Source organism: Rhinatrema bivittatum, chromosome 9 (assembly GCF_901001135.1).
Source record: "Rhinatrema bivittatum chromosome 9, aRhiBiv1.1, whole genome shotgun sequence".
Taxonomy (NCBI): Eukaryota; Metazoa; Chordata; class Amphibia; order Gymnophiona; family Rhinatrematidae; genus Rhinatrema; species Rhinatrema bivittatum.
Genome location: NC_042623.1, coordinates 41,647,885 through 41,673,513, shown reverse-complemented (window position 1 = coordinate 41,673,513; position 25,629 = coordinate 41,647,885). Strand labels below are relative to the sequence as shown.

At 43.4% G+C, this 25,629-nt stretch overlaps 2 protein-coding genes across 3 annotated transcripts in view; one reads left to right on the top strand and one right to left on the bottom strand.

Moving 5' to 3' along the window:
* Positions 1–7,131, bottom strand: part of LRRC17 (leucine rich repeat containing 17) — a 55,727-nt gene extending 48,596 nt beyond the window's left edge. Inside the window, exon 1 of the mRNA XM_029617149.1 lies at positions 6,744–7,131. The gene's annotated coding sequence lies outside the window, so the exon portion shown is untranslated. The remainder of the gene's footprint in view (positions 1–6,743) is intronic.
* FBXL13 (F-box and leucine rich repeat protein 13) overlaps positions 1–25,629 on the top strand; it is a 310,049-nt gene that overhangs the window by 146,722 nt on the left and 137,698 nt on the right. For both annotated transcript variants that reach the window (XM_029617147.1, XM_029617148.1), the window contains exons 11-12: positions 2,451–2,551; positions 6,674–6,803. In XM_029617147.1, the coding sequence (XP_029473007.1) occupies positions 2,451–2,551; positions 6,674–6,803 (231 nt within the window). The remainder of the gene's footprint in view (positions 1–2,450; positions 2,552–6,673; positions 6,804–25,629) is intronic.

The window sequence follows — 25,629 nt, the reverse complement described above, 5'->3', positions numbered from 1 at the left end:
CTCAGTATTTCTGCATTCTCCTTGCCTCCTTCCACAACATTTCACCTATTAGACCGACAGTCCCATGTCTACACTTTGAGGGCAATTTTTAAAGGCATTTCTGTGGGCAAAACAGTGCTTTACACGTGGAATTGGGCTCTTTGAAAACTGTCCACCCTCTCTGTGCCTGAAAATACATTTAGCGTGCCAGTACACATGTACTTTTACACGCAGAAAGAGGAGGCGATCCTGGAGGGTGGAGTCAGGCAGGGGTTAGCGTTTACATCCTTATGCGCACAGTTACGCACATAATTTCGCTGGAAAAATTACCCATACAAATAGCAGGTGTGTGCGTGCGCTCTTTCCATGTCAGATTACAATGTAAAGTCTTCAGGTAAAAAGTACCTGCTGCTGACTTTACACTTCTGCACATAATTTTAAAATTGTCTTTTTTTTTTTAATCCTTTCTCTATGATATCTAAAAAAAAAAAAAAGTGAGGTCCATATTCAGCACCACTTAGCCGGATAAGTTTTGACTTCTCCGGCTAATTGGCAGCGGCTGAATATTTGCCCGTGATCAGTGGCTGCCACTTAACCTGATGACTACTTATCTGACTAAATAGCCGACTTAAGTGGTGGGCGAGGCGTGGGCGTAACTGGAAGGAGCTGAGTTAGCTGGATAAATTATCTGGCTAACTCTAGTCATGCCGGAGACCTGTCTTAAGGTTAGCCGGATAAACTTATCTGGCTAATTTACGGCCTGATTTTAAAAGGGCCACGCACGTAAAAAAACAGGGGTTACTCCGCGTGGCCAGGGGCTCGCGCGGCGCACACATTTTAGAACGGGCCTGGCCATGCGCGTAACCCCCGTTATGCGCCAAAGTGCCAGGCCCTGCAAAAGGGGTGGGCTGGGGATGCGTGGCCTGGGCAGGGAGGGGTGGGGTGGGGTGTGGGTGGGCCGGGACAGCGCCATTAGCCGCTGTACGGGGGATGCGCGAGCCAGCAGTCGGCCAGCGCACAGAGATTACCTCTGCTCCCAGGGAGCAGTAAGTATTAAAATAAAAAAAATTAGGGATAGGTAGGGTTAGGATAAGGGTCGGGGAGGAGAGGGGAAGAGGTAGGAAGGATAGAGTTAGGGATAGGAAAGTTCCCTCTCAGTCTGCTCCTTAATTGGAGCGCACCGGGAGGGAACTGGGGAGGCACCATTGTGTTGCCGCACGTATTTTGCTAAAATGCCCCCCCCCCCCCCCCCCCCCCCCGTCGCAGGCCGCCCGAACATGCTTGTGGCCATTGGATTTTATAACATGCACGCGCTTGCATGCGCATGTTATAACATCGGTGCGTCCATGTGTGAGCGCCGGGAACTGCACGCGCCTAGGTCTTAAAATTGACCCCTTAGACAGGTATGTTCAGCAGTGTGGCTGTACCACTGAATATCCCAGCTAAGTTAGCCGGATAGGTTTATTCAGCTAACTAGCTCAGCCGGACAACGGCTGACATAGATCTCAGTATTGTCAGCTTGCTTTACTGCATTAGCTGCATTTTCCTCTGTTTGTGCTTGTGCAGTCCTTAAGACACACCTCCATCTTAACAAAGTTGGTACTCTCGAAGCCTGGGACCCTGACCTTTGTGCGACTCATCTCTGCCTTTGCTCTTATATTAAACCACATTGACTGGTGACCCTTGGACCTCAGAAACATTTTCTCCAGTTGTCAGGTTCCAGGTCCTGTATCACCCTCTTCCTTGTGGGAAAGGTTTACCAGTTGTCTGAGCTGCATTCCTTGAAGTGGGTCCAGGATCTTCATGCCTCTGTTTCTGCATCAAAAAATGCTCCAGTCAACACGGGGCAGATTAAAATCACCCCTCCAGCAGCCAGATGTCTTGGATTGAATATCTGTTCAGCTATTCTGCTTGTGCTGGAGGTCTGTAGGTCACACTGGTGTAAATCACACTTTTCCCCTCCTGGAGATAACCCGCAGTGCTTTCTTCCTTCCCCACACCCACTGCGTTTCAGTTGTTTTCAAGTAATTTTATGTGCATGAAGTGCAACTCCTCCCTGCTTTCTGCTTCCCTGTCTTTCCTGATCAGATTATAGCGTGGTTAGGTTATATCTCAGTCATGGGGCTCATTACATGGTTTCTCAGTGATAGTAACGATATCCAAATCTGTCTGGGTCACTGGGGCTTCTTCTGAGTCTGAGGTTTCATTACCCTTCCTATGGAAAATTCCCTTCACGCTTCACTTACTCATGCTGTACTCCTGCTTTCCATGCCTGCATGGGACGGCACAACAGTGCCCCAATATTCTTAGATTCATAATGGTTTCAACATTTTTATGTGCTCAAAAATGAAATTAAATGAGAACAGAATTGCTAGTTCTTTTAAAAAATGCTTCTGATGTTACTACTTTAAAATAAAATATTTCATAGAGCCCAAATTAAAGAGGGACACTTTTTTTTTTTAATTGCTTAGGATGAATCAATGAGAGTTATTTTAGAAGGCTGCCCGGCGCTGCTCTATCTAAATTTGTCTTACACAGATATAAGCAGTGGGACTCTACAAATGTTGTCAAGGTAAGGACATCTCCTCCTCACCCTCTGTTACTTGCACTTACGTTTTGCATCTTTACAGTCTGCTGATGATCCCTAACCCCTTCTTTCTCCTCCCCTCTCACAGGAATGAAATGTGACCCATTTCTTTGTTTCTTTGGGGTGTTTTCTTAATGACCCTGTTCTTTGATGCAATGAGTTATGTTTGTTGGTCTGTATTTATGGAGCATCTGGGAGCGATTTCACTGCACCCCGAAACAAGCTGATGCAACACCGTGCACTCGCTGCAGCGCAAGGCTCAACCCGCAATTTGGACACGCGTCCATAACCCCTGATGCAAATGGGTTAGCACATCCAAAATGTGCATCCAATCATGCGAGTAGGTAATAGCGCTCATCACTTGCAAATGCATGTTGATGAGGCTATTATCTATTCCCCCCAATGCCAAAAAAAAAAAATGTGCGCCCGACACACACATTTTTAATCGCCAAAATGAATGCCTGCCCCGAGCAAGCGTTAATTTTGGAGGAGCCCAAAGTATATAGAAAACCAGAAAATACTGCTTTTCTGTACTTCCTCCGACTTAATATCGTGGCGATATTAAGTTGGAGGAACTAAAAAATTAGAAATGTCCCAAAAATAAAAATATAAAAAAATAAGTGTGCCGACGGTCAGGTTAGGAAAAGGGACACTCAATTAACTAGCATCCATTTTCCTAACCGGTGGCTATGGACAGATTAGGAAAAATGGAGGCGCTAGGGCCGTGCATTTTACCCTAGGGCCTCCTTTTTACCATGGCAGTCCAGTTGCATTTTGCATTGGGCGCCCCGGAGAGGTGGATCGGTGCACGTTAAGGGAGCGGGCGCTCAATCATGAGCGTCCATTTAACGCGTGCCGATATTGCATCGGCCTGTATGCCTCCTTTCCTTACTACTTCAGAGCTTGGCCAGAGTAAGAGGAAGAACAGCAAGCATCTGTTCCAAGCTGCAATTTACCTAAGCAAACTTACTACTGTTACACTCTTCCTAATGCCAAAAATAATTGTAAATTGGATTCTTCCTACCATGCACTTAAGGCAAAACCATTCAGGCCCAATTCTGAATGTGTATTCCAGCATTTATTAGCACAATAGAAGGACTATTTGCACAGGAAGAGCCCTCATCAGCCAATCAAGCACAGATCTAGGCAATACATAAAATCCCTCTCTCTGATGTTACAGATATGCAGACATTGCAAGCTTTAAATGGGACTCTTATTGATAGGGCACATAGAAATAGTGTGCCACACATGTGCATTGCATATATGCAAACCTTGGACTAAGCAATTAAGGTTGTCACTTTGGGTGTTATAAACATACAGAGTAAACTAAGCATCCTGCAAGCTCCTGTGTTCCTCCTTGAACTGAATTGCTAACACTGTGATGGCCAACTTTGGTCATCAAGGGTTACAGACAGATCCAGTTAAAGGGTTACAGACAGATCCAGTTAAAAAGTATGAGATCTATCTGTGCACATTTGATCTCACAGCCAGGTATATTTGCATATTTTAGTAATCCTAAAAACCAAATCTGTTATTGACCTTGGAGAGCTGGAGTTCGCCATCACTTTCCCTGGTTTGTAAGCTTCTGAATAGTTAGAACAGGAGTTTATTGCTTTGACTTCCATTGAATTCCTGAGATGTTAGTGGTTTAAGTGTCTGAAAGTTCCTCCTACTTAGCCATGCCCCTTGTGCCAAATGAAAGTAAGTCAGAAGCTGCTACGCAGGCTCTCATTAGAACCCCACATGATCCACACACCAGAATGTACAAAGGTAGTGATGTACTGAATTGGGCCTCTGGGGGCACATGCAAACACCTTCTTAAATAGGGTGCCAGTTGCAGATCTTGGGCCGGCACTGGCCTAATGGTAAAAATAGTACGCAGAAAGAGAGTGTAAACAATATGGAGGAAGTTCTCTCTTGTGCCTCCCATGCGGGGATGAGAATTTGCTCCTTGCAATATACAGCATTGCCATTGAGCATGTTGCTTATATCATTAGGCCGACGCTAGCCTGGCCTGGGCTCCCTAGCCACAGCTGGAGTCCACCCATGGCCTTATCAGCAAACATAATTCTAATTTAGTTTTTTCTTTTTGAGGAGGGGAGGGAAACAAAATGGCACAAACCAAAGGGGAGGAAGAGAATAATCTTATTTTCAAACCCAAGCTTGTGATACAACAATGGCAGCAGATCACTGCACAGAGAGCTGAAGGATAGATTTAGGAAATAATAGGGGCACAGCCCAGACCATGAAAGTTTTCTTTGTATCCATGAGCCACTGCAAATATTTAGGAGCCAGCCACCTCCCTCTTTCCCTCATCCATCCCTAACCGGCAATCACTGCCTTCCTCCTTCCTCCCCTGCCAGCCAAGCCCCCAGCCAACCATCTTCTTCTCCACCACTTAGGCAGCCATCTCTCTCCTCCCCCCCAGCCAGCCAATTAGTCAGTCACTCCCCACCCTCTGCAGCTAGCCAGCAATCACTCAGGCAGCCAGCCATAACCCCCTACCCAATCAGCCCCCCCCCCATTCATCCCACAGCCCGCCCCCCCCCTACCAGCTAGCCAGCCCCAATCACCCCCAGCTAGCCAGCTCCAGTTACCCCACAACCAGCCAAATTCACCTGCCCGTACCCAGCTGGCTTCAGCTAGCCACCACCCCAGACTTCAGCAAGTCACCTCTCCCCCTCACCATGCTGGCTGCTGCCACTGCCACCGTCCCCAGAACAGCTATTTCCATCAGTCCAGCACTCTGCAGCTCACAGTAAATTTAAGCCAGGTGATGTTCGAATACCTGCACTGGTCTTGGGATCTCATCAAGTCTTGCGAGACTGTGAGATCAGTGCAGGAGTTTGGGCGCCGCACAGCTCAAACGTACTGAGAGCCACGTGGTGCCAGACCAAACAGGAACAACTATTTTTGGGGGTGGTGGCAGCTGCTGTGATGAAGAACATTCGGGACACGAAAATACTAGGCACCATAGTGATGTGATGCCCAGGATTTGTCAAGCCTTGGAAAGGTGCCGACCTTTTATTTCAAAAGAATGTGCAGATATAAGGAAAAAAATGTACCAAGACTAAAAGAAAGGGTACCTGACAATAAGACCAGGAAAGGAGACAATAGATCCAAGAAATAGACAAATCAAGAATCTAGTTAATGCATCTAAAACTGTACTTTAAGGCTGTACATTTAAGTATAGGCTGAGGGCATAATGTCAAGTAAGTAGAAGTGACAAACTCCAGACCTTCTGTAATCTGCCATGGAGGTTCCTGGACTTCTTCACAACGCTGAGTGCTTGCTGGTTAAAGTTTGCAAATGTGTTGCACAGCAAAGTAACAAGCTACAAATAGACATATATGATAAACTACTTGTAATTAGTTTCTGAGTATGGTACTGCTGTGATTAAGGAGAATTCTAGCTGCATTAATAATCTTCTTTGGGGTTTGATCCGCATAACAAAAGTTACTCAGTTTACCTTGTAACAAAATTCAACAGAGTAGAGGATGCATTTTCTGCAAAGCTTGAAAAACTATTCATAAACAGTGCATTATGTTTTCTACATTCTCTTGATATGCAGTGAGGCATTTTTCTACTATCAGGATATTAAAAAAAAAAACCAAAAAAAAAACCCTCCTGTGATAAAAGTGGATTCTAATCTCCCTGCTTTTTGCCTTTGGGTTTCTTTTAATAACTCATTTGAGAAAGAAATAAAGAGGACCCAGACCATGCGCCAGAAAGGCTTAGCACTACGCTTAAGGGCTCTGCGTGCTTTCCATCTTTTGATAGGGTTCTGTTTTTTATTTCCAAAAGACATAGCTTGTAACAACAATGGCAGGAATGGACAGCCACAGCAGCCTGTGCAGGCAGCCCCGAGCAGCTTTTCTCCCCAAAAATCCCCTGCTCCTTCCAGCAGGCGGTCTCCCAGATGCATTTTATCTTAAATACTACCAATACACTCCAAATAGCTTCTGTAACCAAAGAAAAGTTGGTTTTGAGCTCCTGCAGCCAAGGTACCCCTCTTACTTTCTGTTAATTCTAGTTATTTGATTTTGTTGTTGCATAAATACCCTTTACTTGGCTTTATATACAGATGCCCTTTTTTTTTCTCTGTAGATGCTTCCAAAACTTACAGTACCTCAGCCTAGCCTATTGCAGAAAATTTACAGACAAAGGGTTACAGTACCTGGCCACGGGGAAGGGATGCCACAAGCTCATCTACTTGGACCTTTCTGGCTGCACGCAGGTTGGTCTTTCATTCCTCCTGTCCACGAAGTGGGAGCAGGGATCCTTGGTAAGAGTTGCTATGGGTAGGACTCATTGTGCACTGAAACAGGGCAAGCACTGCAGCAAACTTTTCCAAGGTTTTAAATTACAGGACCGCAGCTGCTTAAAGCTTCCTCAGGCACAACACTATAGGCTCTTGGCTCCGTTCCAACACGGTGTCATTTCTACAACAGTCAGTACTGACCGGAATATGAAAGCAAACATTAGTCTTCTGGACTTCCAAGTGGACTAATTTTGAATTGTATTCTATAATATATCTCAAAGAATGTGTGTGTGTGTATATAGTCTACTTTGAGATTCATAATAGAGAGAGCTTGTAAACTACAGGGCTTCTACCAAGATAGCAACAGAGAAAAAACCTATGTGGGAGAAGTTGCAAAGGATTTCCTGAAAAGGAAATTAAACATGCATGTGCTGCCTAATGCTGAATTCAAAGTGATGTAAAATTAAAATCAGCATAGCGTACATATAAACCAGCTCTGTGAGTCCAAAATGTTTTAACTGGACCCGAATGACTTCATATTACACTAATATTTTAAACTTTTTTTTTTTTTACAGTTCTATTACTATAGAAAAATACCAACAAGCTGTTATTACTATTTATCATTTCTATAGTACATTAGATGTATGCAGTGCTGTACAGAAACACCTAGAACCTCTTTGTGTTGGACTATGTCTAAGGAAGTACACAAGCATAACATAAGTATACAAATACAACATAACTTAAGATAGTCCCTGCTTCATGAAGCTTGCAATCCAGTCAAGACCCCCAGACAAGACAGGAAATGTATTTATGTAAGACTCATCCGGCCTTTTCTGGAAGTGGGTGTAACAGTAGGCGTGTCCATGGCACATCTCCAGACTGAGAAAGGGAGAGGCAGCATGCTTGCTGGCTCTCTCCCTGAGCTGCAGGCAGTTAGAGAAGTCTCTTTTCTCTCCAGTGGGGAGAAATAATAGTGATTCTCTTGTTTGATGTGTTTTAAGTGTTGATGTTGAAGTTCAAAGAGCAGCACCTGAATGAGTCATCCTAGGAAGGAAATCTATCCCATTCCAGAGGATCAGAGGCCTCACCAAGGAGCTATTGCACCAGCAAGGTCCTATTGTGACCTAGTCTAAAAGGGCAACAAAATGCCAACAAATGATAAGCATTCAGGAAATTATATCAAATGTTCAAATATTAAGAACATAAGAAGTTGCCATACTGAGTCAGACCAAGGGTCCATCAAGCCCAACATCCTGTTTCCAACAGTGGCCAATTCAGGTTACAAGTATCTGGCAAGTACCCAAAACATTGAATACATCCCATGCTACTAATTTATTTATTTATTTATTTATTTTTCTATACCGACATTCGATCTGGCATATCATATCGGTTTACATATAACAATATGTCTAAGGCGGACCTTATAATGTACCATATCATTACAACAGCTTAACTGAGTAACTGGCTACATATAAATAACGGTTTTACAAGATATTATTATTATAACATGCTTGATAGCATAACTTAATACAGAATATATAAAAAGTTTAGTTAATTAACTATGTACAGCGGAAGGGTTGGGGAGCAGGGGCGGCTAGGGGTTGGGGGAGGGTAGGGCATGATATTAGGTGGGAGGGGGGACTGTGGCAGGATTATTTGTCTTGAGTGAAAGCTTTCCAGAAGAGCCAGGTTTTGAGGTTTTTTCGGAAGGTAGGTGTAGAAGGATCAATTCAATAATAGCAGTGACTATTCCCTAAGGGGTAGATTTTATAAAAAAAAGCACGCGCGTGTACTTTTGTTCGCACACCAGGCGCAAACAAAAATCCGGGGTCGTCGCACGCAAGGCTGCGCAAAATCGGCAGCCAGCGTGCGCCGAGCCGTGCAGCCGGCCTCTGTTCCCTCTGAGGCCGCTCCGAAATCAGAGTGGCCTAGAAAGGGAACTTTCCTTCCACCCCCCCCCCCCCGCACCTTCCCCTCCCTTCCCCTACCTTCCCCACCCCCCCCCGGCCCTATCAAACCCCCCCACCTTTTTTGCACAAGTTACGCCTGCCTGAGGCAGGTGTAACTTGCGAGCGCCAGGCCGGCCGCCGGCGCGCCATAGTCCAGTCCGGAGGCCGCGGCCACGCCAGCCACGACATGCCCCCCCGACACACCCCCGATGACGCGCCCGCCACGACATGCCCCCTGACACGCCCCCCCAGGAAAGCCCCGGGACTTACATGCGTCCCAGGGCTTTGTGCGCGCCGGCAGCCTATGCAAGATAGGCTCGGCGCGCGCAGGGGGGTTTGGGGTAGGTTTTCGAGGGTTATGCGCGTAACCCTTTGAAAATCTACCCCTAAGTCAACTTGATTAATAACAGTTTATAGATTTCTCCTCCAGGAACTTATCAAAACCTTTTTAAACTCAGTTATACTAACTGCCCTAAACACATCCTCTAGCAATGAATTCCAGAATGTGTTGAGTGAAAAAGAATTGTCTATGATTTGTTTTAAATGTGCTATTTGCTAACTTCATGGAGTGACCCCTAGTCCTTTTATTATCTGAAAGAGTAAATAACTGATTCACATGTACCCATTCTAGTCCTTTCATGATTTTATAGACTTCTATCATAACCCCTCTCAGCCATGTCTTCTCCAAGCTGAACAGCTCTAACCTCTTAAGCCTTTCCTCAAAGGGGAGTCGTTCTATCCCCTTTATCATTTTGATCTTCCTTCTCTGTACTTTCTCCAGTACAATTATATATTTTTTGAGATGCGAAGATCAGAATTGCACATAGTATTCAAGGTGTGGTCTCACCATGGAGCAATACAGATGCATTATGACATTCTCTGTTTTATTCACCATTCTCTTCCTAATAATTCCTAATATTCTGTTTGCTTTTTTGACTGCTGCAGAATACTGAGCCAATGATTTCAATGTATTATCCACTATGACACCTAGATCTTTTTCATTGGTGATAACTCCTAATATGGAACTTAACAACAGCATGGGTTATTTTCCTCTACATGCATCACCTTGCACGTATTCACATTAAATTTCATCTGCCATTTGGATGTACAATCTTCCAGTCTCGCAAGGTCCTCTTACAATTTATCACAATCTGCATGTGATTTAACTACTTTGAATAATTTTGTGTCATCTGCAAATAAGATGCTAAAGGACCTTCATAACACTTGTATGTACTGTTATGTTATGCACGAAATGCCCAGGTCATGCTTAATCATTGGCTCTGGCTGAATTTCATTTTTTAAAATGTTTTAAATTTTTGCAAATAAAATTACTGAAAATGAATTACTTCCCTTAAATCTTCAGAGAGAAGGTACTTTATTCCAAAGCAGCAAAATGCCTCTATCGCTCCATTGGTGCAACCCATCTTGAGTATTGTGTACAATTCTTGTTACCACATCTCAAAAAAGATATAGCAGAATTAGTAAAGGTATAGAGAAGGGCGACCAACATGATAAAAGAGATGGAACGATTCCCCTATGAGAAAAGGCTAAAGAGGTTAGGATTCTTCAGCTTAAAGAAGAGAAAGCTGGGAGAAGATATGATAGAGGTCTATAAAATAATGATTGGAATGGAACAAGTAAACGTGAATCGGTTGTTTACTCTTTCAAAAAGTACAAAGGCCAGGGGACACACAATGAAGCAACTAAGTTATACATGTAAAACTAATAAGAGAAAATATGTTTTTTACTCAATACATAGTTAAGCTCTGGAATCCATTGCCAGAGGATATGGTAAAAGCCTTTAAGTATAGCTGCATTTAAAAGGTTTTTGGACAAATTCCTGAGAAAAGTCTATAAATCATTATTAAAGTAGAGTTGCAGCAGAGAATCTGTCTATCCTATGGGATCCTGCCAGGTACTTGTAACCTGGATTGGCCATTGTTGGAAACAGGATACTGGGCTTGATGGACCTTTGGTTTGACCCAATATGGCAATCTTATGTTCTCATGTTCCTAGCCAGTTAGCAACTGAAAATAGACCTCTCAGTTTATAGAAACATGGATATACTCGCTTCAGGAGAAAGTGTTTCTCCTTATAGAAATGGCTGGAGTGTTGATGTGCCTGGTAAGATCCCTATTGCAGCAGGATCAGGTGTCAGCAAGGGTGATCTTGGTTATTCTTGGCCACATGGCCAAAGCAGTGCATGTAGTTCCTCTGACTCGTTTGCGCATGCAGGGCTTTCAGGGGATCAGCTCTATCATCCATTATTCCATCAAATTTCTTAAACCCCGAGGTCAGAGCATTCCTTCAGTATTGGTTGGACCCAGAGATTCTAACAGTGGGTCTCTCATATGTCCCAGTGCGTCAAGTGACCCTCCAACAAGGGGTGGGAAGAAAACCCTATGCTGCATGGACTCAAGGGTCATGTTTCCTAGCAGAGTATCATCTGCAGATCAACCTTCTGTAGTTGCAAGCCATCTGGTGTGCTCTAAGGGCTTGCCTACTGTTGGGCAAGAAAATCTTGATCCACACAACCAGGTGGCCATGTTCTACTTAAATAGAAAGACATGTGTTCATATGCCTTCTGCAACGAGGTCCTCTGATTCACAACACTGATTTCCAGTATTATTAGCAGAAATGGATATTTAAGTTGCAGCGTTGTGAGCAGAGATGGATATTTAAGTTGAGTACTGAATCAGGATATAAATTGGTCTGTGTTTGATTGAGTTGAGGAGTTTCATTGGTTTGATTCCAGAGAAGGATGTGCTTTTGATTGGTTGACATGGTTTGTCAATCTTGTTGAGTGTTATATCAGGGGATTGTGTGGCCATGTTCATTTAAATGGTTCAGAGATGCTATGTCTGATATGAATAATGTGTGTTGATGTAGTATTAGAGATTTTCATTGTTTGTTATCTGTAACATATATTTGCTGTTTTGTTTTGCTTCTGTGTTTTGTAGTTATGAGTCCCTTTGATCCTGAGGCAGGCGATGGATCTTGCAAGTTTGTAAGGAATGTTTGAAGTCTTCAGTGCATTTTTGAGAACTTTACATTTTCCATTTGAAACGTTCATGAAATATGTACTATATGTGGGTTGAATGTGTGCACGTTGACATTTTGGTAAAGGTCTTTTGGTAGTAAATGATTTGAGAATCAGTGTCTTGTATGATACTGTTTATAGGCCCATTGCAAGCAAAAGCCAACGGATTCCAAATTGTTGCACCTTAAATTCATAAACCTCTTTGATTTACCTTTACCTCTATATTTGAAATAGTGAAATGTTTTTGCAATGCTTTGGATATATGCAGAGAAGAAGAGAGAGGAGTTGAAGATGATCCCAGGGGTGCAAACTGAAGGGATTGGGAAAAAGGAGGAAAGTGAGTCTGAGAGAAAAGATCAGAAGTTTTATCTTGACCATTAATGTAGTGATGAGTCATCCAGGCAGCAATGTTAGACAAATGGATTGAGATTTGGGACTGGATTTTGGGTGAAAGCTCTGGTGCAGACTACTAGATCTAGGAGTCATCGGCATAAAGATGGCATGGGAAGCCATGAGAGGAGGTCAGAGTACCAAGAGAATGAGTATAGAGAGAGAAGAGAATAGGGTTTAGGACAGAACCATGGAACACACTGCCTGATAATTGGATATAGCATGGAGGAAAGATCCACTAAAAGTGTGATGAAAGAGGGAAGAAGAGAACCAGGAAAGAGGAGAGTCCCAAAATCCAAATGAAGACGCAACAGTATCGAAAGCAGCAGGTAGATCAAGTAGGAGAATGATCGAGTAAAGTTCCCTGGTTCGGCCATGAGATCTGTCTGTCTGTCTATCCATTTTACGTCTTATTTTTGTATGGGTGTTTTACTGCTTGGAAGTCTCCAGATGCCACAAATGGATCACTGTGTTCGGCCCTCTAGTACAGGGCTGCTGAACATAAGGCCTGTAAGCACGTTTAGGGGTGCAGGACCTGTCTGCTACAGGAAACTTCCCAATTGCCCTCCCGCCTTACTTCATGATCATAAGTCAGGAAAAAGACAACATGTTCTCCTCAGAAATAGACTTTTATTTATCAGATTTGGCAGGATATAGCATTTAGAAAATAACAGCAATTCCTGTCTCTAACATCCTGGCCACTAAGCAACAGTTTTCCCTAAATAAAGTTGTGTTACCTTGGGTGGTAACAAATATGCCATAAACCTTAGCCTGCTTAATATATTAATACTTAAGGCTAACTTACTTACCCCCTGGTCTCAACTTCAGGCAATACCCCTCTGTTGACCTTTGAAGCAGATGCTGGCTGGAGGTCTGGAGAATGTGTGCAGGGAAGGACTTGCTTCCTCAAGGCCTACTGCCCAGGAGAATGTGTGCAGGGAAGGACTTGCTTCCTCAAGGCCTACTGCCCAGGAGAATGTGTGCAGGGAAGGACTTGCTTCCCCGAGGCCCTACTGCCCAGGAGGGAAGGGTTAGGTCGGCCGTCATAGTTGGTGATTCGATTATTAGGAATGTAGATAGCTGGATGGTTGGTGGGCGTTGAGGATCGCCTGGTAACATGCCTACCTGGTGCGAAGGTGGCGGACCTCACGCGTCACATAGATAGGATTTTAGACAGTGCTGGGGAGGGAGCCGGCTGTCGTGGTACATGTGGGCACCAGCAACATAGGAAAATGTAGGAGGGAGGTTCTGGAAGCCAAATTTAGGCTCTTAGGTAGAAAGATTAAATCCAGAACCTCCAGGGTAGCATTCTCTGAAATGCTCCCTGTTCCACGTGCAGGTCCCAGAGGCAGGCAGAGCTCCGGAGTCCTCAATGCGTGGATGAGACGATGGTGCAAGGAAGAGGGATTTCAGTTTTGTTAGGAACTGGGGGAACCTTTTGGGGAAGGGGGAGTCTCTTCCGAAGGGATGGGCTCCACCTTAACCAGGGTGGAACCAGACTGCTGGCGCTAACCTTTAAAAAGGAGATAGAGCAGCTTTTAAACTAGAACAAAGGGGAAAGCCGACAGTCGCTCAGCAGCGCATGGTTCGGAGAGAGGTCTCTTTAAAGGATACTAATGATGCATTAGAATTAGGGCATCCCAACAGTGAGGTTCCAATAATTAGAAAAGTAGTCCAAGTGCCTGTAACTAAAAACTTACCTGAGCTAAAAAAGTCTAACTTATCCCTATCAATTAAAAAGCAGAATGAAAATACAAACAAAAAACAAACTTTGAAATGTTTGTATGCTAATGCCAGAAGTCTAAGAAGTAAGATGGGAGAATTGGAATGTATAGCAGTAAATGATGACATAGACTTAATTTGGCATCTCCGAGACATGGTGGAAAGAGGATAACCAATGGGACAGTGCTATACCAGGGTACAAATTATATCGCAATGACAGAGAGGAGCAGTCGGGAGGAGGTGTGGCACTTTATGTCCGGGATGGCATAGAGTCCAACAGGATAAACATCCTGCATGAGACTATATACAAAATTGAATCTTTATGGGTAGAAATCCCTTGTGTGTCAAGGAAGACTATAGTGATAGGGGTATACTACCGTCCATTTGGTCAAGATGGTGAGATGGACAGTGAAATGCTAAGAGAAATTAGGGAAGCTAACCAAATTGGTAGTGCAGTAATAATGGGAGGACTTCAATTACCAAACACAAAGATTCTCTTAATGGGAAATCCCACAATTGGAATGAACTTGTATAAAGACGTGGTATTTGATAATTTTGAACAATCACAACGCTATATAAATTTTTTTATCAATTTTTATAATGTATATTTAAGGACCATCATACCACCCCCAGTGCTCACAAAGCACTGGGGGTGGTATGATGGTCCTTAAATATACATTATAAAAATTGATAAAAAAATTTATATAGCGTTGTGATTGTTCAAAATTATCAAATACCACGTCTTTATACAAGACTTCAATTACCCCAATATAGACTGGGTAAATGTATCATCGGGTCACGCTAGAGAGATAACGTTCCTGGATGGAATAAATGATAGCTTTATGGAGCAATTGGTTCAGGAACCGACGAGAGAGGGAGCAATTTTAGATCTAATTCTCAGTGGAGCACAGGACTTGGTGAGAGAGGTAACGGTGGTGGGGCCGCTTGGCAATAGTGATCATAATATGTTCAAATTTGATTTAATGACTGGAAAAGGAACAGTGTGCAAATCCAAGGCTCTCGTGGCTAAACTTCAAAAGGGAAACTTTGATAAAATGAGAAAATTGTTAGAAAAAAACTGAAAGGAAGCAGCTACAAAAGTAAAAAATGTCCAAGAGGCGTGGTCATGTTAAAAAATACCATTCTAGAAGCCACAGTCCAGATGTATTCCACACATTAAGAAAGGTGGAAAGAAGGCAAAACAATTACCGCATGGTTAAAAGGGGAGGTGTGAAAGAAGCTATTTTAGCCAAAAGATCTTCATTCAAAAATTGGAAGAAGCGATCCAACAGAAGAAAATAGGATAAGCATAAACATTGGCAAGTTACATGTAAGGACATTGATAAGACAGGCTAAGAGAGAATTTGAAAAGAAGTTGGCTGTAGAGGCAAAAACTCACAGTAAAAACTTTTTAAAATATATCCAAAGCAGAAAAAGCCTGTGAGGGAGTCAGTTGGACCGTTAGATGATCGAGGGCGTTCAAGGCGGCACTTAGAGAAGATAAGGCCATCGCGGAAAGATTAAATGATTTCTTTGCTTCGGTGTTTACTGAAGAGGATGTTGGGGAGGTACCCATAATGGAGAAGGTTTTCATGGGTAATGATTCAGATGGACTGAATCAACTCACGGTGAACCTAGAAGAGTGGTAGGCCTGATTGACAAACTGAAGAGTAGTAAATCACCTGGACCGGATGGTATACACCCCAGAGTTCTGAAGGAACTAAAAATGAAATTTTCAGACCTATTAGTAAAATTTGTAACTTATCATTAAAATCATCCATTGTACCTGAAGACTGGAGGATAGCAAATGTAACCCCAATATTTTAAAAAGGGCTCCAGGGGCGATCCGGGAAACTACAGACCGGTTAGCCTGACTTCAGTGCCAGGGAAAAATAGTGGAAAGTGTTCCAAACATCAAAATCACAGAAACATATACAAAGACATGGTTTAATGGAACAAAGTCAGCATGGCTTTACCCAGGGCAAGTCTTGCCTCACAAATCTGCTTCACTTTTTTGAAGGAGGTTAATAAACATGTGGATAAAGGTGAACCCGTAGATATAGTATACTTGGATTTTCAGAAGGCGTTTGACAAAGTTCCTCATGAGAGGCTTCTAGGCAAAAGTAAAAAGTCATGGGATAGGTGGCGATGTCCTTTCGTGGATTGCAAACTGGCTAAAAGACAGGAAACAGAGAGTAGGATTAATAATGGGCAATTTTATCAGTGGAAGGGAGTGGACAGTGGAGTGCCTCAGGGATCTGTATTGGGACCCTTACTTTTTCAATATATTTATAAATGATCTGGAAAGAAATATGACGAGTGAGATAATCAAATTTGCAGATGACACAAAATTGTTCAGAGTAGTTAAATCACAAGCAGATTGTGATAAATTGCAGGAAGACCTTGTGAGGACTGGAAAAATTGGGCATCCAAATGGCAGATGAAATTTAATGTGGATAAGTGCAAGGTGATGCATATAGGGAAAAATAACCCATGCTATAATTACACAATGTTGGGTTCCATATTAGGTGCTACAACCCAAGAAAGAGATCTAGGTGTCATAGTCGATAACACATTGAATCGTCAGTACAGTGTGCTGCGGCAGTCAAAAAAGCAAAACAGAATGTTGGGAATTATTAGAAAGGGAATGGTGGAATAAAGCGGAAAATGTCATAATGCCTCTGTATCGCTCCATGGTTGAGACCGCACCTTGAATACTGTGTACAATTTCTGGTCGCCGCATCTCAAAAAAGATATAATTGCGATGGAGAAGGTACAGAGAAGGGCTACCAAAATGATAAGGGGACTGGAACAACTCCCCTATGAGGAAAGACTAAAGAGGTTAGGACTTTTCAGCTTGGAGAAGAGACGACTGAGGGGGGATATGATAGAGGTGTTTAAAATCATGAGAGGTCTAGAACGGGTTAGATGTGAATCGGTTATTTACTCTTTCGGATAGTAGAAAGACTAGGGGGCACTCCATGAAGTTAGCATGGGGCACATTTAAAACTAATTGGAGAAAGTTCTTTTTTACTCAACGCACAATTAAACTCTGGAATTTGTTGCCAGATGATGTGGTTAGTGCAGTTAATATAGCTGTGTTTAAAAAAGGATTGGATAAGTTCTTGGAGGAGAAGTCCATTACCTGCTATTAAGTTCACTTAGAGAATAGCCACTGCCATTAGCAATGGTTACATGGAATAGACTTAGTTTTTGGGTACTTGCCAGGTTCTTATGGCCTGGATTGGCCACTGTTGGAAACAGGATGCTGGGCTTGATGGACCCTTGGTCTGACCCAGTATGGCATTTTCTTATGTTCTTATGTCTTATGTTTCCTGGGTTTGGTACTGGCAGAGCTGGTGGCTATCCAGGAAGGAGGACTGGCTTCTGGCTCTGGTACTTGCCAGGCAGTCTGGGGCTTGCTCTTGGCTCTCACTGTCTCAGACTCCATGTCACTTTCCACACCTGAGCAGGATGTCTCCTCTCTCCAGTCTCCTCTCCACGGTCTGCTGGCCACACCTAGTCTTCTCCCTCTTACATAGGCAGGAGGGTGCTGGTCTGCTTATGGCCTCCCCTTTCAATCTTCTGGTTCCTTTTCTTTCAGGGGTCCCTTCTCTGGTTTCAGGGATTGCACTTAGGGTTCACTATTTCAAGGTCTCACTCCCAAGGTCGCTTTTTTTCTCCTTATTTGCCCCCCTGTCTTATACTTTCCAGCTGATAAATATGCATAAGCTCATACATAAGCATATGGTGGGTGATGGGTCTTTGCCTCATTGCAGGTCTTTTCCCCGTCTCCATTTCTTCAGGGGGGTCCTGCTACATTGCAGGTCTTTCCCCTTCCCCATTTCGGGGGCAAACAGCCACGTCTATATGCCAAGCTGTTATGCCAGAGTGTTTTTCTCTGTCTCAGACTGCCCCCCCCCCCCCTTCCAAAGGTGGAGATCTTTTTGACCTCTGGACTTGCTTGGCCGGTCCCTGACTCCTGCTTATGAGTTCTACGTATTGCTTAGTCTCTCTGTCTGCTTTTTTATTTAAACAGGCACTTACAAATAGGAAGATCTAGATAATGTATCCTTCATTGTAAAGTTCTCATCAGAGCAAGGTCTCCTATTTTGCCACTGAGACAGTGTTTTTGAGGCCTGCCAGTATTTGACTACATACTACTTTGGCTATTATGATTAATATTTGGTGCTTTCAGTGGTAAAACATGGGATATCTCCCTACAGGCCTGGGCATCGCCAGGGGCCCCTTAGTGAACTCATTGTGTTTTTTTTGACAGTACAGAATTCTTACAAAGGCATAGAACAGACTGTAGTTAGAAGTTAGATTTTATAACTGAAAGAAGATAATATAATGGTGACTTTTTAAAACTCTGTGTGTTGTAAAATTGCTCATGGCATGTCAGAAGTTAAATACTGCTTCTCTGTACTAATAGAGACAGTGAAAAATTGAATTACAAAACTGATTCAGGTAGGGTACTCTAATGACACAAACCATGAGACTTAAAATTTGGTATGAAATCCCTGAGTGCTTTATAGTTTACTCACATCTGTCTTGTTTGTATTTTATGTGATACAGTGAATCTAACTTTTCTTTTTCTAATATAAAATCATCTACCTTCTTTGATCGCTATCCACCAGTTAGCCTTCAGGGTGACTTGGCCTATCTTCTAGCTATAAATCATGTAATTTTCTTTGAGGGCTATAGAGAAATTATAAATTCCATCTGTGTATTATAATGTTATAATCTATAGATACAGTATGGTACATCAGAAAAAGGAGAACATGACATCCAGAAACATTTGGAGAACATTTTGCATTGGTTTTTTTTTTTCATAGACATAACAGAAGTTTGGCACAAGTACCGTACTACATTTTCCAACAGTTGTGATTATATCAATCAATCTACATATATTGCTAATAAAAATGGTGACTTTTTTGGATAGTCTTGGAAGCTAGCATTCAGCCCTGAAATATGATCTGATTATGGTAATGTTTGGGTTATGCCTAGGAGGGAGCTGATGCCTCAAGAAGAGAGAAATCCTACAATCATTATTTAGCAGTGCTTAGTTCAAAGGCAGAACAAGTTTGCAGAAAGGCGCTCACCACAAAATGCTATAAATCTTTGCCTTGCCCGAACATGAAGTTCAGTGGAATTTGATTCGTAGTCAAGGCAGTGGTGTATCCAGAACATGATGTTTTGGCAGGGCCTGAGCTTAACATGGGTGAGCATGGGCTGCCTAAGCTTAGACAGAGGATTCTGACCTGTTGAGTTCTTCTTCTGGTTTCCTCTACTGTGGCTCCCAAGCGTAAAGGAAAGGTGAGGTTTTTCCAGCTGAACCCTCTTGACTTCCCGGTCAGCAGACTATCTCCTCCTTTGTCTTTGGTATGCCCGGTTGCCCCGAGGAATTCCCCATTGCAGTTTCCACTGAGGGAGCAGTGTTACCGCCAGGGGAAGAGGTCTCCCTTACTCCTCGGGAAGCAGGATCTACTGCCAGTGCAGCACTTCAGTCACTCCGAGGAAGCAGCGCCGGCACCGAATGATGACGCGCTCCGAGCATCCGCACGGGAGGAGGCCGAGGAGTCCACTTGAACCATCGGCAAATTCCAGTAGAGAGGCCGTACTGATTTCTTTAGTTTCTCAGTCTGGCTCCTCTTTTAACTCTGCTGTCTTTGGCTCCTCAGTGGATTTGGCTCCAGGTGAATTGCTCTCTAAACTAAAAAAAAACAACCTCATGTAGTTACTAAAATTCTTAGTGTTTCTACCTCCAAGATTGATTTATATTGTCTAAAACTGGAACCTCAAGTATCTAACCACGAGTCTCGAATTCAGGATATTGACGTTCAAATTGACTCCATAACATGAGACTTGGGGAAAATTCAAGCTGTTCAAGCCACTACTATCCAGGGAGCGTGGCTCTATGTCATGTCGTATTGAGTTTTTTTGAAAACTCTTTACATAGATTAAATTTGTGGGGAGAACTACCTCTGATTACACTAAAAAGATATTTTCTTGAGGTGTTAAAAAATTCCTCAGGATAAATTTTCTTCTATAAATAAAATTTCTTTTTCTCCAGCTTCATCTTGCTTCCCTAATTCAGCTAAGAATGCTCAAGCAATTTATCCAATTTGACTAAGTTCTTGGAGACATCTACTTTAGAGATTATTGATTATGCTACTCTTCTAGTTTCCTTTATAGCTGATTTTGATACTTGGTCTCGTGATGTTCTTCTTATTTTCGGAATTTGGATGTAGAATTTCAGAAGATCAGAATTTTCCCCCCACATCAGCAGAGTTACCCAAGAAAGAAGAAGGGGGTTCCTGACTTTGAGAAAAGAGACGCTGGATATGTGGAACTACTTTTACAATGCATTATCCTTGTAAATGTTTGTTAAGTATCGTTCTGATTTTTTTGTTTTCTTTTCCCCAGAACAGCTTAGAGTCATTTTAAATGCCAGGAAAGTTTTGGTTTCACCCCCTCCCCTTTTCCCAGTGTCTTAATATCCTGCATTTATGTTCAGACATGATCTCTAGTTAATAGCCTTGTGCTTCAGTATTTTTTTTCTTTTTTTTTTCCCTGTGCACTCTCTGCCCCGTCTCTTTGTTTCTTAATATGATCAGGATGTAAAATAATTATATTATCAATATCTTGTTTCTTTTTTGTTTCTTTGTATGTATATCTTCATCAAGTTTTGTTTCTTGACTCCGTGTAATTTCCATACAAAGTTGTGAGCTTTATTTATAAAAATGTAATAAATAAATAATAATAATAATAATAATAATAAAAAAACGTAGGGTGAGCATTAGGAATAAGGTGTGAGCTGTGCTAGCTATACTTTATCGGCAAATCCCGTGCTGCCACCACCCCCACCAGCAGTCTCTCTCTCTCTCTCTCTATTTTTCAGTATCCTTCCTTCCATGATGAGAGCAAGAGTGACACATACAGTGGTGGGGAGAAGAGCGTTGAGAGAGACTGCTGGGGACAAGGTGAAGCATGGGGAGGAGACTCATGTTGCTTTTCTCTCTCTCTCTCTCTCTCAACCCCCTTGTCCCCATATTCTGTCTCTCCTCTCTCTCTCTCTAGTTTCAGCCCTGTCCCCTGCAGTCTCTCTCTGATCTCCCACCTTGTCCCCAGTAGTCTTTTAGTTTCCCTCTCAATTCATCACAATCTTACCTTGTCCGCAGCAATCACTCTTATCAAACAACCTCCCTTCCTGCCTCTCTCTTAACCGAGCGTGCTGCCAAGTTCTCCCAGAGGCATTGCTAGCTATTAAAAGACAGGGTTCAGACCCATAGGCATCTGTGAAAATTGTGATAACAATGGAACCAATCATGATTCCCCCTCTCCCAATAATGATCCTGTAGGTACATATAATTGGACATTATGCTTTTAAATATAAAACTTTAAATGAATATTCAAATTCTGGAGATGCTCCAGTAACAGGAACACAAACTGCCTCCACTGCCAGGTTCTCAACACAAATCCCTGCAAAAAAAGTCTCTCAGGACCTATAGATCGAATCTTCTATACCATAACAGTTATATCTCCCAGAACTCACACACAAGGCCACCTTGTTTGAATCTTATCAGTTATAAAGGGAAATATGAACCTCTGAAATTAAATTAAAATTTCCTATGAAAGACAGCACTGCAAATATTGCAAAAGGTCCAGAACACAATATACCTCCTGTTGGGAAAACAGAATTTCCCTGTACATACCAGGATCAGTCCAGACTGCTGGGTTATGCCTCCCTTCCAGCAGATGGAGTCAGAGAAAAGCTGAAAAGCACCCCCTAGATATACCGGTGTGCCACCTGCGATCCTTCAGCATCTCTCTGACTCCAGCAGACGCAAGGGAGCATAACTTCCAGCATAAACTTGTCAAATTTTACAGATTTATATATTCTTTCTAACAGGTTTGGTTTCTGACTCTTGAGTAGATCAACTTTAAAAAAAAAAATTAAAAAAACCTGGTTCCGTCCCAGGTACTGGAATTTCTAGAAGTGCACTTCGACAACCGCGGTGGCAAGGTTTCCCTACCTCTGGCGAGGATGGAGAAGTTGATGGACTCAGGTTCGACACCTGTTGGCCCTTCCTTTGCCCACAGTGTGGGATTATTTACAGGTTCTTGGTTCTATGGCATACTACCCTGGAGTTGGTCCCGTGGGCCTTTGCTCATATGCGACTGTTGCAGAGGCACTCCTTTCCCATTGGGACCCCAAGTCGGAGGAGTTCCATCTGCCCTTGCCATTGCTGGAACCAGCAAGAACCAGCCTGGATTGGTGGGTTGGTTCCGAATCACCTGTAAACTCCCAAATGATCATAGACACAACAGATGCCAGCCTGACAGGGTGAGGAACAGTCTGTCAATCTCGGTCAACACAGGGCTAATGGTCCCCTATACAAGCCAAGTGGTCCATAAATCACTTATAAACCAGGGCAGTTCGCTTAGCGCTGTGCCAATTCTTCTGCCACTTGTCCAACACCGGGCGGTCCGATCCTCTCCGACAAGTGTAGCCACCGTGGCTTACACAAACCATCAGGGCGGTACCAGGAGTCGGCTGGTAGCCTCCGAAGCGGACCAGTTGATGGCCTGGGCGGAACGCAATCTGTCCTGCATAGCGGCGTCTCATATAGCCGGAGTGGACAACATTCAGGCGGATTTTCTCAGCTGGCAGTGGCTAGACCCCGGAGAATGGGAACTGTCTGATGAATGCTATGCGGCTTGTTACACGCTGGTGGGGGTTCCCTCGGCTGGACTTGATGGCGACTCGCCTAAACACCAAAGCGTCTTGTTTCTTCAGTCAAAGAAGGGAACACGGGTCGGAACGAGTGGATGCTCTGGTTCTACCGTGGCCTCTAGACATTCTCCTATACGTGTTTCCTCCTTGGCCTTTGGTGGTAAAGATTCTACGATGCATAGAATCTCATCGAGGGCCGGTTATTCTGGTAGCTCCGGAGTGGCTGAGAAGGCCATGGTTTGCAGATCTGATCAACCTAAAGATAGAAGGACCTTTGCATCTGAGTCATCTACCGAATCTTCTGCGCCAGGTCCAGTATATTTCGATCAGGTGGATCGGTTTTTTTTAGCGGCTTGGCTTATGAGAGGAGGCAATTGAGAAAGAAAGGCTATCCAGAGGCGGTGATTACAACCCTTCTGCGGGCACGAAAGACATCTACTTCTCTTACCTATGTTAGAGTGTGGAAAGTGTTTGATTCCTGGTGTAGTGGGTTGAAGGTGTCCCCACGACAGGCCACGATAGTTCACATTCTTGCCTTCTTGCAGGACGGCTTGAAGAAAGGTTTGGCATATAGTTCACTCCGAGTCAAAGTAGCAGCGTTAGGCTGCTTAAGAGGTAAGATTGCGGGTTCCTCCATCGCGGGTCATAAGAACATAAGAACATAAGAAATTGCCATGCTGGGTCAGACCAAGGGTCCATCAAGCCCAGCATCCTGTTTCCAACAGAGGCCAAACCAGGCCACAAGAACCTGGAAATTACCCAAACACCTAGAATATCCCATGCTACTGATGCAATTAATAGCAGTGACTATTCCCTAAGTAAACTTGATTAATAGCAGTTAATGGACTTCTCTTCCAAGAACTTATCCAAACCTTTTTTTAACCAGCTACACTAACTGCACTAACCACATCCTCTGGCAACAAATTCCAGAGATTTATTGTGCGTTGAGTGAAAAAGAATTTTCTCTGATTAGTCTTAAATGTGCTACTTGCTAACTTCATGGAATGGCCCCCTAGTCCCTTCTATTATTCGAAAGTGTAAATAACCGAGTCACATCTACTCGTTCAAGACCTCTCATGATCTTAAAGACCTCTATGATATCCCCCCTCAGCCGTCTCTTCTCCAAGCTGAACAGCCCTAACCTCTTCAGCCTTTCCTCATAGGGGAGCTGTTCCATCCCCTTTATCATTTTGGTTGCCCTTCTCTGTACCTTCTCCATTGCAACTATATCTTTTTTGAGATACGGCGACCAGAATTGTACACAGTATTCAAGGTGTGGTCTCACCATGGAGCGATATAGAGGCATTATGACATTTTCCGTTTATTAACCATTCCCTTCCTAATAATTCCTAACATTTTATTTGCTTTTTGACTGCTGCAGCACACTGAGCTGATGATTTCAATGTATTATCTACTATGACGCCTAGATCTCTTCTTGGGTGGTAGCTCCTAATATGGAACCTAACATCGTGTAACTACAGCTACAGCTATCATCCGGATATTTTTTGAGGGGAGCTAAACATTTGCACCCGCCGGTGCGGGCAGTTTGTCCTTCATGGAGTCTGAATTTGGCACTCCGTGGACTTTGTGGTTTCTCCTTTTGAGCCTATCAAGCGGGCCTCATTGAAGGATTTAACTCTTAAAACAGTATTTCTCGTGGCTATCTGTTCGGCTAGACGCGTCTCCGAATTTCAGGTGTTGTCATGTAGGGAACCATTCTTACAAATATCAGACTCTGGAGTCTCACTTCAGACTGTGCCTTCTTTTCTGCCAAAGGTGGTCTCGGCGTTTGACATCAACCAGCCTGAGTTACCAGCTTTTCCAGAGGTGGATAAGACTTCACTTTAGGGACAGGATATGAGGAGGCTGGACGTACGACGGATTCTTCTGCGGTATTTGGAGGTGACTAATTCTTTTCGGCTGTCTGGATCATCTTTTTGTCTTATGGAGCGGTCCAAAGAAAGGGTGTAAGGCTTCTAGGACTACCATTGCCCGATGGCTAAAGGACGCTATTGCTTCAACATATATATGTCATGGGCGACAGGTGCCAGATGGTCTTAAGGCTCATTCTATCAGATCGCAAGCGGCATTGTGGGCTGAGAGCCAATGTGTTTCACCTCAAGAAATCTGCAGGGGCAGCTACTTGGAAATTGTTGCACACATTTGCTAGGCATTACCGTTTGGATGTCCGAGCTCCGGATGTGGATTCCTTTGGCAGCAGTGTGCTTCGAGCAGGACTCTCCGGGTCCCACTCCATTAGGGCAGCTTGGGTAGATCCCAGCAGTCTGGACTGATCCTGGAACGTACAGGGAAAGGAAAATTGGTTTTCACCTGCTAATTTTCGTTCTGTAGTACAAAGGATCAGTCCAGGCGCCCGCCCAGACATGATTTGTCCAGGAGAGTCCGCTCAGCTGTTTGTTGTTTTCTGTTTACAGATCTTGGCGCTTTTGAAGTATTGTACGTGCACTTATACATAGTTTTCGCTGTTTCTTGTTTAAAAAAAAAAAATGAAAGAAATAGGGCAGGTTGTTTTGCTTGATCTAGCCATTGGTTATTAAATTTTCTTCATTCTGCTTTGATATTGATTATACTGAAGGATCGCAGGTGGCACACCGGTATATCTAGTGGGTGCTTTTCAGCTTTTCTCTGACTCCATCTGCTGGAAGGGAGGCATAACCCAGCAGTCTGGACTGATCCTTGGTACTACAGGAACAAAAATTAGCAGGTAAGAACCAATTTTCCTATGCTAGACTGCTACAGATCCCTACACAGGAACTACATGCTGGCAGAATCCCTCACCTTGGTCACACGCAGAATAAGGAACCATTAATTAGAAACAGAAATATGTAGACAAAATTTCAACTGGAAACCACCAGACTCATAGGCAGTGCAACACTGGGGAAACAAACAGAAATGCTGAAGAAAATATAAAGATATCAGAGATGCACATTCCCAAAATTG